Genomic DNA, 14,763 nt, shown 5'->3' with positions numbered 1-14,763 from the left:
TTTTAAGCTTTTAACCCTTATTAGAAAATTTTTTAGTATATTTTAGATCCTTTAATTCAACTAAGTTGTTTGGTAAGGACAAGAAGTTTACATTCGTTCTAAACCACCATTGATAGAAAAATGATTTATGTGTGTGTATTTATACTGTCTCATTGTTCTTATGCATGATAAATTCTTATGTGTGCTAAATTAATCAATAAATAAAAATACATTATACACTCCATTAATCTATTAGACACATAAGACATGAATAATACAAATATACAATAACTAGAAAAGAAAAGAAGGTTGAAGTTGAAATTTATAGAATATAAATATCAAATTGCTAATATTATAAAAAATAAAATATTTTCCTAAGAAGTTAGTATTTTCAAATTGTTAATAAATGCATCTCTTGTGAGAATTTCAAAAAATTATTAAATTTTGTATCATTATCACCCTCATTATAATCTTTTTCCCCAATTTTTAGGCATAATAGTCCTATAGCGATTATGTAACGGTCGAGGCAACCTTTACACAACGGCCACGGTCTGTAACGGCCAATATGGCCGTTATTTTTCTTCCTACCAATTTTGTAGAGTTTAGCGGTATTGGGAACCCCAAAAAACATTACGTAATAGCGTTATGTAACGTTCGCAGCCGTTATTTAAAACCATGATCCTAATCCAAAACTGCTTTTCATGTGGCAACACTCTTTATTTAATGATTATGGATTCATAAATCATTCAACAAATGCATCTCCAGTATAGACAGCCAATCCGTACATTCAAATTTAGGGCTCATCACTAAAATGGTTCGGTTCTTTTGCTCAACAATATTCTCACTTAGCCAATTTTTATTTTTTTCCTTTCTTTTCTTTTCAGTGCTCAGTCAAGGGCTTGTTTGTCCCAGATCAGAAATTATTTTTCCATTTAATATACTGACACAGATTGATTAAACTCCAAAAAATCAATCAAGAAACATCATTTCTACTCTTTAACTTTTAGACAGATCAACTGATTATGTTTCATTTTAGAACCTCAAAATACACATATTTGGGATATATCTGGTTTCTCAGCAGGAGGTTGAATGTACATGGAGTCTTTCATGTTTTATATTTGAATTTCCACAGAATTAAGAAACATGGTGAAGTAAGGGGTGCATCAAATGTCAAAAAGTAAATAAGAACCATATCAATCAGATCATGCCTAAAGCAATGGGGTATTCAATCAAACAGATTCATCTTTGCCTTCGTAATAATTTTAAAAGAGAACACAAGAAATAAAAAGAAAAGGAGTCGAAGAGAGTGTGAAACAAACAAAAACAATTGAGATGAAAAAAAAAAATGTATAGAAGATGTTACCTAGTGAGGATAAAACAGTAGACAATATTGAAGACCCCAAAGGCCTTTTTGCTATCACATGAAAAGAATTCCTTATTGCCCCCAATGATGCTAACCATACTAGGGATGGCAAAACAGGTTCACGGGCCGGGTTCAAGCGGGTTGTAAATGGGTAGGGTCGTAAACGGTCAACGACAAACAGGTCACAATCATGTAAACCCTAACCTGCCCATTTAATAAACGGGCGGGTCCCAAGTTACCCATTTAAAAAGTAATTATATATTTAAATTTTTTAAATTTTTTTTTTTTTTAAAAAAGTACTCATTATATTTATTAAATCTTAAAAAAAACATAAAATGTAAAAAAAAAATGCAACGGACTGACTACTAAGAGAGCCGAGAGAGAGAGAGAGGGGGAGAGGGAGGGGGAGAGGGAGGGAGAGGGAGAGGGAGATTTGAGATCTGAGAATGCATCGAGCCGAGAGCGGGAGATTGAGGTCTGAGAGTGAGAGGGAGGGGGAGACTGAGGGTGAGGTGAGATCGTGAGAGGGACTGAGCCACTAAGGGAGATGAGAGTGAGGGAGACGAGTGAGAGGGAGGGGGACTGAGGGAGACGAGAGTGAGGCTGAGAGTGAGAGCACTGAAAGGGAGTGAGAGGGAGACAGACTGAGGCGATGGCATGCGGCGAGAGGATCTGCGGCGACGGCATGCGGACTGCGGCGACGGCATACAGACTGCAGCGACAGCGTGCGGCAACGGCGTGCTGGTGGCCAAAGCTGGGCAGAGCCACAGAGGGCAGTGGGTCTGTGGGTGACTGCTGACTGGTGTGGCCGTGTGGGTAAGGGTTCCTGGCAGAGCTGAAGAGGGCAGTGGGTCTGTGGCTGTGGGTGACTGCTGGTGTGGGTAAGAAATTAGGGTTATTGGGTTAAATGTGTATATATAGTTAAATAAACGGCTCACCCAGCAGTGACCAGACCTGAACCCGGGTTGACCCGTTTTTAAACGATTTGATTTTCATAAACCCAGACCCATTGGGTCTGGACCCGTTTTTCCAGACCTAAACCATACCCAACTTGTCTCTTCCTAGACAAGATACATAATATATGATAGAATCTTTCTTAAACTTTAGCTTGCCTGGTTCTCTAGGGTAAAACGTTTTACATATTAACATTAACTAGTTAATTTATCACCTGTGTTGCATGTAATTGCAAGTGAATAATAGAGTAAATACATTTAATTATTTAATTTTAGATTATTCAGTTTCATAAATATGTTTATTTATTAAAATATAAAGAACTAAAAGTCATAATCAGCTCATTATTAGAAGTGTTTATGCGTCATTTCTAAAAAAATTGACTTGAGGTTATATGTAGGGTTATATACTGCATCTAGTTTTTATAGAAAAAGAAGAAATTTTATTGAAGAAGAAAGAATGTACAAAAAGGGCATAAGAAATCCTCCTTATAAGAGATGATAATCAAATATATATATCAAAAAGTACTGCCAGCCAATAAAGCTGTAAATTTGAAAAAAGACAGCCTTCTTGAACAACCAGCTGCAGAAGCCCAAAACAAGGTCATATAATGAATCCTATCCTGGAGCATAGGGCAATACATAAAAGGGCTTCCCCAGGCCATAAGGCTTCCCGCTTTGCGAGGGTAGGGGAAGGTTTGTCATAGTGTACACAGCCTTACCCCTGTTTTTTATGCAAAGAGGCTGTTTCCATGCACACAAACCGTGACCAACTGGTCACAAAGGAGCAACCTTACCATTGATCCAAGGCCTGCCCTCAGAGCATAGGGCAATACATCTTCCTTGTAAATAAATGAGCATTCTGCTTGAACCAAATACCCCACAAGACAGAAAATAACCTGCAACTCCACAAAGCCAAACCATCTCTACTCCCAAAATCTGAAAATGAGATATCCAACAAATGCTCCACCAACTCCAGATAAACCCAGTTCTCTCCAAATAATCCAAATAGTTTGTTCCAAACCCTCCAAGAAAGGAAACGATAAAGGAACAGGTGGGAAGCAGATTCTAAACTGTCAAAAATATACATCCACCTTCTGCTCTACAAGACTATAAGTTTACAACAGATTTCGACTCTATTAAGAACAACTAACCAAATAAATGCCTTAATCTTAAAGAGAACTTTGGCCATCAAAATAGTAAAATGAAACTGAAAGAGACATGTTTTCATGACTGAGAATTCCTCCAAATGGAAGGATGACTATCCTCCAACAAGCACAACAAAGCAGTGAGCTCCAACACCTGCCTATTACTAAGAGACCTACAAAAAATGAAAGTCTCAAGAGAACTCATCCCCCTTTAAATCTAAAAGGGAAGAGATAGTTACGTCATGCAATAAGGAAAGGCTATACAAATAAGGAATCACGACCCAAATGTCTTCCTAAAACCAATTGTGGTACCCATTACCAACAATAAATTTGGTATAAGGGATAAAGAGAGGATAGATCTGCAAAATATACTTCCAAGGACTCCCAAAGGAAAATCTTAGCCCCATATTAGCATCCCACAATCCCATCCATTACCTTGCATGCCAAGTTTACTTTTAGTAATTTTGTGCCAAATGGAAGTCTCCTCTAAGGGAAATCCCAAAGCCATCTAACCACACCAACTTACCAAAACCCAATCTCCCCCCCCCCCCCCTCCTTTTAGACCTACAAATGAATTCCCAACAAACCAAATGATCCTTTTTCTCTCCCCACACCAGACCAATGAAAGTCTCTCATGACACTCAATTTTTTCTAGCTACCCCCACTGGAATTCTAAAAAAAATAGTCAAGAAATAGAGAGAGACACTTTAGAAAGGCCTTCCTTTATAAGGGTGATACGTCTACCTAGAGAGTATAAAGCGCCCTTCCACCCATCCAACCACTAGAACACCTTCTCCACCAGACAATCCCAAAACCCAACTGCCTAGGATTACCACCCAAAGTTTGATCTAGGATATCATGCCCAGCTAAAGAAGGCAACTCTGAAGATCTAGAATCATTCAGATTAATACCAGCTATTCTGCTCTTCTGCAGATTATTTTTAAACCAGAAAAACTCTCGAGCAGTTGAAATAAAGTACACTTAAAATAAAATAAAAAATAAAATAAAATAAAATAGAAGCTCTGTGATCTTATAACTTCGAAGAAAAGAATAGTCATCTGCAAACTGAAGATGAGGCACCAAAACCCCCTTCCACCCTACACCAATCCCTCTCACAGGCCCACTGTAATCTGTCAACAGCCCTATGAACCAATAAACTAAAAATATCCCCAACAATAACGCGTCGTTGTTGAACCCCATGCCAAATCCCCCTCAAAGCTCCAAACTACTATTTAAGTCCTCCATTAATAATGAATGAAAAATAGACGTTGGAGAAGCATCCCCTCATCCATGCCATATCTCACAAAACCCCCTTCCCTATAAATAAATTAGCTAGCAATGTTTTAAAAGGAAAAGACATAAGGCGAGGCATTTTAACCCTTAAGAGGTGAGGCCAAAGCCTTTTGAGAATTTTTTTTTAGATAAAAATAAGTAAATAAATTACATGTGTTAAAAAAAATTTTAAAATCATAAATATAATGTAAAAAAAAAAAAGAAATATAATTGGCAAACTACTTGAGTTCATTATGTAAATCATGGCAAGAGATAAGCTATAACATTATTGAAATAACCTAAAAAAAACTTGGCATTAACTCATGTAAGACCAAAAAATGAAAAAGCATCAAGGGATCAATGGAAAGGAGGTACGTCCATTAATTAAAGCAAGGGATTAGCATACCAATCTTTAATCACTAATAACATATCCATAGCTAGAATATAACCCCTATGAGCGATTAGTAGGGAAATCAATAAGAAGGTATCCCAAATGCCTACAAAAAGGACACCCACTAAGGAAGGTAAGGCATATCATCTCATCTCATTCTCACTCATTCCTTTACTATTGCAATCATATAATCCTTCCAAATTCCCTAACTTAGACATTGGAGTAGTACCCCGAAGTACACCTGAGGTCCTTAAAGTCGTTTTTTCTTTCATTCTTGGCAAGTGATCAAAGTTGTGACTTGTGATTGATCCAAATTCTCCTTGACAAATTTTGGCAGCAACAGTTGGCACCGTCTATGGGAAACATGGAAGGATTTCTTTCTAAAACTCAATCATGGCCAAATCATGTAATTCCAGGTCTGAACCCATTGCTGGAGATCAATCGGCCCAATCAGTTCACTCCCCACCGCTAGACAATTCGTCGTAGCATGATCTTACAATAGAAAAAAGATTTTTTGGAACATCGCTAAGAGGTTGTCCAAGTAGAAACAACGCCTAAGAGTAAGGCAATGGTACCACATGAAGCAACCTTGAAAATTTCAAATCCAAGAAATAAAGTAGAAGGAGCCAACATTGTAGACATTAACAAGCAACGGTCCCGAGAATTTGAAGAAAAACTCAAGAAAATTGATCAACTGGAAAAGCTGGTAAAAGAAGTTTGCAACTAATCCTTAATAAGGGAAACCTCTAGTGGATCTTTTTGATCCCCCTTTTACCAACAAAATATTGGAGATCCCTCTACCCAGTAAATTAAATATGCCTAACATAGAAGGATATGATGGGTTGTCAAATCCCCTAGACCACCTCGACGCCTTCAAAATGTTGATGCAATTGCAAGGTGCACCTAATGCCATTACATGCTAAGCATTTGCGGCAATCCTAAAGGGAAGTGCTAGAGCATAGTACCAAACATTGAAGTCCAGCTCAGTTGGGTCTTTCTCTGAGATGGAGTAGTAGTTTGTGGGGCATTTTGTCAACAACCGAAAAATGGTGAAAACTTCAGCCCACCTTGTGAGCCTTGTTCAAGGAGAGGAAGAGACATTGAAAGAGTTCATGTGTCGTTTTATCAATGCAATTTTGGAGATCAAAAACTTGGACCACGAAGTAATAGTAGCCGCCTTGACAACAGCTCTACAAACTTGTGACTTCCTAAATTCCACAAAGAAGAAACCCTATGCCAAAATGACGTTCCTTTCATATAAACATGGAGTTAAAATTTTCTAGTCAAATCTAACTTGAGAATTGCACACCCAAAATGTGTAAGCCTCGACTAAAAAGACTCAAATGGCATGCCTTTTGTACAAATGCGTAAACCTCAGCATGCAATGTGTTAGCCTTTTTGGGATTTGGCATTTTAGATTAAGCCTCAAGGCGTTTTAGGCATGCCTTGCCTTGAGGCTGAGAGCAAGCCTCAGTTGAGCCTTTTAAAATATTGTTATCTAAAAAATTCTAACTTACTTGGTCATAAGCTTTTTCAAAGTCCACCTCAAAGTTAAGCACCCCCCCCAACCCCTCTCTTTCCTCCTATAAACATCATCAACTAACTCGTTAGCTACAAAAGTACCATCCACAATCTGCCTACCCACCCCTAAAAAAAAAAACAAAAAAAAATAAAAAATGAAAGCACTTTGAGCCTCAACTAGTGTCTCCTACCACAAAATTCAACCTATCTGCCACAATCCTTTGCAATGATCTTATACACACACTAGTTAGACTAATAGGCCAAAAATCTACAAGACTGCAACTTTAATAAACCTACTCTTCCTAGACTTGGAAGTTATGAAAATTGAGTCATACCCTTGCCCAAAAATCCCATTGAAATAGAACTCATTAAAGACCTTCATTAGATCCCCCCAAAATACATCCAACGATACTGAAAGAATGCCATACTAAACCCGCTGGGACCCAGAGCCTTATCCAGTTCCACCCCAACACAACAGCCTTCACCTCGCTTCCCTTAAATGGTCGTTCCATCTAAATTACCAAATCTCTAGAAATAGAACTCAACTCTAACCCCTCAAACAAATTAGCAAAAATATCTGTAATTTCACAAGCTATCAAGCAAGGATCGGAAGTAACCTCACACGCGTGCACGCACACACAAAAACCCCCAAATTCCAATTCCTTAAAACATTCTCTTCTTTCCATTAACCAACACACAGGAAAACATCAAACTACAATCACCCTCCTTTGCCGATTTAAATTCAATCTTTTGCCTTCAACTCCTTGTTTCCCTAAATATCACCTCCTCAAACTCATTTTCCAGAACACCCTCTTAGTCTAATGCATCTGTGCATTATGTTTTCTTCACAATAACTAAAATGGGAAACTAATGACATACAGTACTTTAAATTCATATTTTAGACTAAAACATGCTACCTATTTCTAGAAAAAAAAAAATATATAATTTCATCATATGATTGAATTATCATATTTTATCTTCATATGATTACACATCCGGTTTAGCATATACTTTTACTTAAACTGATAATACTTTATTGTAGTTACACTATTTTGACATAGATAATGTTTATTACTAATATATCCTATTTTTCTTAAAATTAAAACTTTAACAGGAAATGGCTACATGGTATAGACCAAGAAATCATACAAAACAATCATTGCTGACATGGAAAAAGTTAAGTGAATACAAGGGTCAAGGTATAATGTGATAGAAAGATAAAATATTAAAGATGCATGCGCAGGTTTAATCTTACGTGCAGTGTGCAAAGTATTTTAAAAATGTCAACTATTGTTGTTTAACTAATATTTTAAATTGACAAATATTTAATATTTATGAACTTTTATAGAGATGTAATTACATAAATTTATAATTTGCACATACAGTTGGGCATGAAATTTTCACTACTTAGAAATCAAATAGCAAATGAGGCAACTTGAATTTAAATACAAGCCCTAGGACAGTAAATATTAAAGCTCACAAATAGGCACAAGATTTGGTCTAAGATAATAAGAGTTCATTTAAATCTAAATTATTTTTATTGTTTTATAAGTTCGATGTGGATTAATGAAGTTCTAATAATTTATATTAATTTCTGTTGATTGGGAAATTCACTTCCCCAAAGTGACCCAGAGCCTCCTTCCTAGGCCCATTTCAGACCACTTCCCCATTCTCCCTAACATGGGTGGAATAAATTGGAGCGCCCAAACCCCTTTACTTTGAAAACATGTGGCTTAACTATGATGGGTTTGGGGAGTTAGTTAAACTTTGGTGGTCTTCTCTTCACTAATGGGGAAGAAAAGCTCTATGCTTGCTTCAAAATTGAAGGGGTTGAAAGAAAGCAGAAAATATGGAATAGAAGCCCCTTTGGAAATGCTCACACAAAAAACTCTGTTAAGCTCGATGTCATCGAAGAACTAGATGAGCAAGAGTTAAATCTAGGTCTTAGTGACAAAAGAAGGGCTAGAAGAGTGTTACTCAAGAAGGATGAGAGAGGTTTAAACCTAGAAGAAAATTCATGGAGGCAGAAATCCAGAGCCTTATAACTCAAGGAGGGGGACCAGAATATTAGATTCTTTCACCGGACGGCAAAATTTCATCATAGATGTAACACCTTATCTAGCATTGAAAATCGGGGGAAAACCTTGACTAGAAAATAGGAAATTAAAAAGACATTGGTGATTTTTACAAAGGCCACTACTCTGAACCTGAAATCTGGAGACCAGCTGTGGATGGAATCAATTTCAGATCTCTTAGTCCCTCCACTATGGGGTGGCTAGAGAGACCCTTTCATGAAACAGAAATCCTACAAGCCATTAAAGATTGCGATTAGGACAAAGTGCATGGTCCAGAAGGTTTCTCTTTGGCCTTCTTTCTGGCTAACTAAGGCCTTCTCAAGCATGACATTCTAAACACTTTAAAGGAGTTCTGGAGATTAAGAAGATTTGTCAGTTGCATCAATGCCAATTTTGTCACCCTAGTTCTGTAGAGAACTGAGGCTGTTAACATCAAGGATTTTTTGCCTATTAGCCTAGTGGGAAGCATCTATGAAATCCTTGCAGAAGTCCTAGTAGTAAGGATCAAAAAGCAATAACGGAATTCATTGGACAGTACCAGCAAGCTTTCATGGCTGGAAGACAGATCATGGATGCTGCCCTTATTGCTAACGAAGTGGAGGATGTCTATCAAAAGGAAGGAAAAACGGAGGGTAGTGTGCAAGCTTGATACAGGGAAAGCATTTTATCATTTCAACTGAAATTTCCTTCTTCATTTACTCAGGAGAGTTGGGCTTTGGGGCTCGGGGTGCAGTTGGACTGCACAATGCATCAAAACTCCAAGCTGCTCAGTGCTCATAAACGGTTGTCCATCTGACTTTTTTCACTCCTCTAGAGGCATGAGACAAGAAGAAAGCTATTAAAGGAGGGCTTCTTAGAGGTCTCAAGGTGAGCAAAAATGGGAGGTTTGTGGAAGTTTCACATCTTTCTCTTCGCAGACGGTAACATTATCTTTTGTGAAGACAAACCCCTTCATATCCTTAACCTTTAATGTGTTTTGATAGGGTTTGAGGTTGTTTCGGGCTAGAAAGTGAAGCTTGAAAAAGTGAGGTCATTCCGATTGGAGATGGCACCCAGAGGGAAGGGGGGCGGCTTTCCTCGCTGGTCTTCTGGGTTGTAAGAGGGGAACCTTCCCCATTAGTTACCTCAAACTCCCTCTTGGGGCCAAGTTTGAGACCACATTATTGACAAGAAAAATATTGGCAGGCTAGAAAAGGAACTCCATCTCAAAAAGTGGTAGACTCGCTCTCATCAGGAACACCTTAACAAACCTTCCTGTCCCTCTTTCCCTTACCAGCTTCAATTGCTAGGGGACTGGAGGAATTCAAAGGAGATTTCTTTGAGGAAGCTTGGGGTAGAAATATAAATATCACCTCGTTAAATAGGAAGTGGTTAAAACTATTCAAGAGGTTTGGCGTTGAAATCCCTCCACACTTTCAATAAAGCCCTTCTCAAGAAATGGTTGAGGAGGTTCATGAAGGAAAAAGATCACCTTTGGTGGGGAATCACTGCTCCTAAATATGGGTTCGAGCATAACAAATGAATTACTCATACTAGTGAGGATCCTATGGATGGGGTTTGGAATTTCATCAAAGGTTGGGATGATTTTTCCCCCGTCATATTTCAAGTGAGGAATGTGGACAATTTTTACTTTTGGCATGATGTCTAACACAACCACATGGATCTTAGAGCTACATTTTCTTCCATCTACAATTTGGCATACAACAAGGATGCCCTCATCAGTCATCATCTTCAAATATCAGATCAGAGGATTGTCTGGAATATTCCCTTTACTAGAAATGTTACAGATTGGAAACTACATGCTCTCTCTGACTTCCAGAGCAATCTCTACAATTTTCAATACCAAAACATCCCCAGTGAACCAAAAATGTGTTTTAGATAGAAGCATTGTCTTCACTGTCAGATCTTCTACAGGAGGCTCTTTCCAATGGGTACAAATTGCAGCAACCCCCCTTGGATTCACATTTGGAGGACAGAATCCCTTACAATGGTTGTCTTTTCTTTACTAGGAGGCTAAACACGGAAAAATTTTAATCCTGGACAACTGGCAGAAAAGGGGGTTGACCATTACCAATAGGTGTTTTCTTTGACTAATGCAGAATCAGTCAACCAAATCCTTCTCCACTGCCCCTGGACAAGAAACCAGTAGAACATGGCTCTGTCTTTGACAGTACATCAATAGGTTACTGCCAATTCTGTGGGAGGGGAGCTTTGGTCTTGGAAAGGCATTAGAGCCACCAAGGAGAAGAAAAAGAATTTGAATCTCATTCCTCTTGCCATCTTTTGGTGTGCTTGGAAAGAAAGGAGGGGGAAAGCCTTCAAAGATTCAACTACTCCGCTTCACAATTGCAAAGAGAAAAGGGTTGCTGATGTTTCCAACCCACAATGGGCAGATTGTGAATGATCATAATGTAATTATTGATTTTTGTGACACCCTATAGGGTGGTTGACTGTTTGTACCCTGGGTTGGCATCCCTTTGATGCCCAGTTAATAATAGTTCTTTTTTGTCAATCAAAAAATATTTATTCTTGATATGGATAAGATGAATTGTAACTTTTTCATAAAATGTTGGTACTCATATTCTTTGCCCTAAAATCTTCAATCAAGTTTTACGGACAAAAATGACAGTTTTCAATTTTATAGTTTGAACTGCTAGTTTCAAAGTAAGAAACTTTCAGAAGCAAACTTCTAGACAAACATTTTTATGTGTTTTACCTTCACATTGTTTATCAAAATTCCACACGGGTGGAATTGGTGAAATTCCGGATTTACAGCTTCATGCCTTCTGATTTTTGGTAGAAATGATTCATGCAAGAGACAAATTTATTTTATTCTGAACTGAGCAATCAAAATTTCGGATCATAATAGCATCATTGCCTAATATAGGCCCAAATAAGAATAATTCTGTAAGAACAATGTATAAGATAAGAATATTGTTTTAAAAAATGATATTATACTTATGGCACTTAGATTAAGTTAACTCACAGTATTAAATGACAATGCAAAAGTTTGTGCTATTCCATCAAACATGGAATAGGATAGGAACATGCATTCCCAAGGTGAAATTAGGTAATAATCACTCCTTGTCTGTTCTCTGTTATGACTAAAAATTTTTGCAGTCTTTCATTAGTCCTGTATTATAATCACTCTACTCCTAAGAGTAGACATTCTGCAAACCAAATGTAATCTAAAGGTTATTTTTGTATAATCAAAGTAGTCAAACAAAAAAAGAAAGGATATTTTTGTCAAAAACAATAATCTATGCCCTTAAGACATTCTCACCTTGCATATAGTATATTGGACATCATTTTAGGAGAATTGAAGTTCTAAAAATAAATAATTTTTTCTAAACCATACTTTCTCAAAGGTGACATTTGTTTTTATGATTTAAATTTTTTTTGTATCTACAAACAATTCAGTGCTAAGAATTGGTTGGGGTCTGTCTCTAGTCAACATATATTTTGTGTGAGGAAACTGCTGAATCTACTGACCATGTCCTCTTGCACTGCTCTTGGACCAGAAACTTCTGGGATCTAGCCGCTGCTCTGATCAGGCAGCACTGGGTAATTGCAAAGACAATGGAGAATGAAATCTGGGCCAAGAGATTCCATTCAAGTAAAGAAATAGGGAAAGCATTCAACCTTCCCATTACCATTTTTGGATTGTAGAAGGAAAGAAATAGAACAGCCTTCAAATGATCAGGTGCATAGCTCACTATTATCAATGACAGATGGACTTCCACACTAACTAGTTGGTAAAATGGCTTGGGCATGATAGACACTTACACAGTTCTAGATTGTTTTTTTGACACAATGTATTATGGGTGATTCTTTTCTTTTGATACTGTCTGTACATCGGTGGTACCCCATAATGCATTTAGTTAGGGCTTGATATACATTGCTAGCCCACAACCTAACAGCATAAGCTTTTAGGTAAATCGGTATCTAACATAATATCAGAGCCATGGTTGCCAGGAAATCTGGGATCTAGTCTTGTTGCCCGCATTTAATATAAGTTTGTTAAAAAATTCTCATCTTCCCAATGTGGATGCATTCATTGTTTGTTCATCTCTCCACGTGCAATCAGGCTGCATGTGCAGGGGAGAATTAAGGCTATATATTGTTGGCCCACAACCTAACAGATTAAGCTTTTCAGTTGTAATGTAACACACTTCAATAAATTCTCTTTTTGTGGATCAAAAATAAATAAATAAACAATTTCGTGCTAACCAACAAGTTCATCTCAAAACATTGTATACAGGCTAGTATATTAATTTTACAGTGACTAGGGATGGATAAAAATTTTGAAAAGGGAGTTAAGAAAAAAAGAATATTTTCTCAGGTAAATTTCAAACCATGAACTCATTGTTGATCAAGTTCACCAATAGATCCCGATGCTTAAAAACGTAATATCCTATTCATTCCATTTACCAGAAACCTACTTGGCACTATTATTGGCTAATGGCCTTATATTATATATGAAGCATCAATTTAAGTTACCAACTGAGTTCTGATTCACAAATTAAGCTCATATTATGTTTCTATGAAACAATTGCAAATATTAAACGAAGGAGGGGTAAAGTCCAACAAGGAGTTAACCAATCAAAAGATAAAGTCCCCCCAACCTGTGCAATTAAACGGGCAAGTAATGCCATGCGTGTCTGGCTATAATCTGTCCTCTGTAAATGCTTGCATGAGTCAATAATCCGTTCGAACGCCAATTTTCTCACAGTTATTTTCTGCTCTTCTGTCAGTCCAACATATGATGGAAGCAGAGGTAAATCATGACAAGTCTCTTCAGATGCAGATGTGCTTGAAACAGAAGGAGAATGCTGATCCGATTCTAGCAAAGATAATGCATCAGCCCCATCTGTAACTGTAATATCTGATGGCTTTGGGGCAAGTACATCATCTACTGTGCAAACAGGAGAAAGAGCATGATCTGAAGTAGCAATCTCTGGACTTGATGCAACTTCCATGGCTCCATCCATAACTTCCTCTTCCAAAGTTTGTTGATCGGTCATAGAGGCCACTGTACTTTCTAAAATCTCATCATCACTTTTGGTTTTGGTTATCAAAGATAGTGAAATATTTTCAACACTTGCCACTGCATCAGATGGAAGAGGTTTACTTGAAGAAAGAGAACCATCAATCTCAGCACCAGTATCAGAATCTTCCACGATAGGAGTGGAAGGTGCTTCCGTGGGTACTGCCACACGTCGCGGATCCAACCGACGGGGATCCTGAAAAAGCATATGAACTAGGAGTACATAAACATCAAATATTTACAACATACTGAACTAAATATTCATAAAGTAATACAGAACACTGTTATTATCTCTTTTTTTGGCTAAGCCACTGTTATTATCTATTATGAGCTAATTAATCTTACCCTTCGTGGATCACGTTTAGCATCTGCATTGACAATAGCAGGTAAATCAGGTAATGGTGCGCCGATCATAGTGGCTGACGAAGAAGATACTTGTGCTGTGAAAACTGAAGACTGCAGAGACACAGTTGAAGCAGTCGATGCCACAGCCTGTGCTGGACTACTTGAAGTATCAGTTTGACAAGTTACTGGCAAATTCCCAAGTCTTATTAATGGTGGGGGGGTCTTTGGCAAATGCTTCATGTTAGTTATGACAATATCAGCCAAGAGATCAGGATGGATATTCGAAATTAGAATTTCAAGTGATTCAGCACCTCTTTCTCCTTCTGCAAGTAAAGCTCCAATCATGGCAATCATTTGCTCAACAGGAGTCAAATCACTATCCAACAAAGGAGCCTTAGAGGATAGTCCATTAGCCGGCGAATTATCCTGCCCCAAATCACTCAACTGAACTGGCACAACCAAATGGTTGTTAAGACCATAACGAATTTTTTTAGAAGCCACCTCATGACCATTAGTTGGCTCTTCATTATCCTGAAACATAGGCCTTTTTTTCAAATGATCCCCCAAAACAGGCAGCTGGCTAGATGATTGATCATCCTGACAATCAGAAGTTGAAATCACAGTGAAGCAATGATAATTTACCAAAAGAGAAGACAAGCTGTTCACTGTACT

General features: G+C 37.7%; 1 protein-coding gene across 2 annotated transcripts in view; it reads right to left on the bottom strand.

Annotated features, from left to right (window-relative positions):
- Positions 1-14,763, bottom strand: part of LOC131161564 (uncharacterized) — a 101,419-nt gene that overhangs the window by 40,050 nt on the left and 46,606 nt on the right. For both annotated transcript variants that reach the window (XM_058117401.1, XM_058117402.1), the window contains exons 8-9: positions 14,092-14,688; positions 13,325-13,942 (exon numbers count right to left, since the gene is read on the bottom strand). In XM_058117401.1, the coding sequence (XP_057973384.1) occupies positions 13,325-13,942; positions 14,092-14,688 (1,215 nt within the window). The remainder of the gene's footprint in view (positions 1-13,324; positions 13,943-14,091; positions 14,689-14,763) is intronic.

Source organism: Malania oleifera, chromosome 8 (genome assembly GCF_029873635.1).
Source record: "Malania oleifera isolate guangnan ecotype guangnan chromosome 8, ASM2987363v1, whole genome shotgun sequence".
Classification (NCBI taxonomy): Eukaryota; Viridiplantae; Streptophyta; class Magnoliopsida; order Santalales; family Ximeniaceae; genus Malania; species Malania oleifera.
The sequence above is the reverse complement of the archived record's forward strand: the minus strand, read 5'-3'. Positions and strand labels throughout refer to the sequence as shown.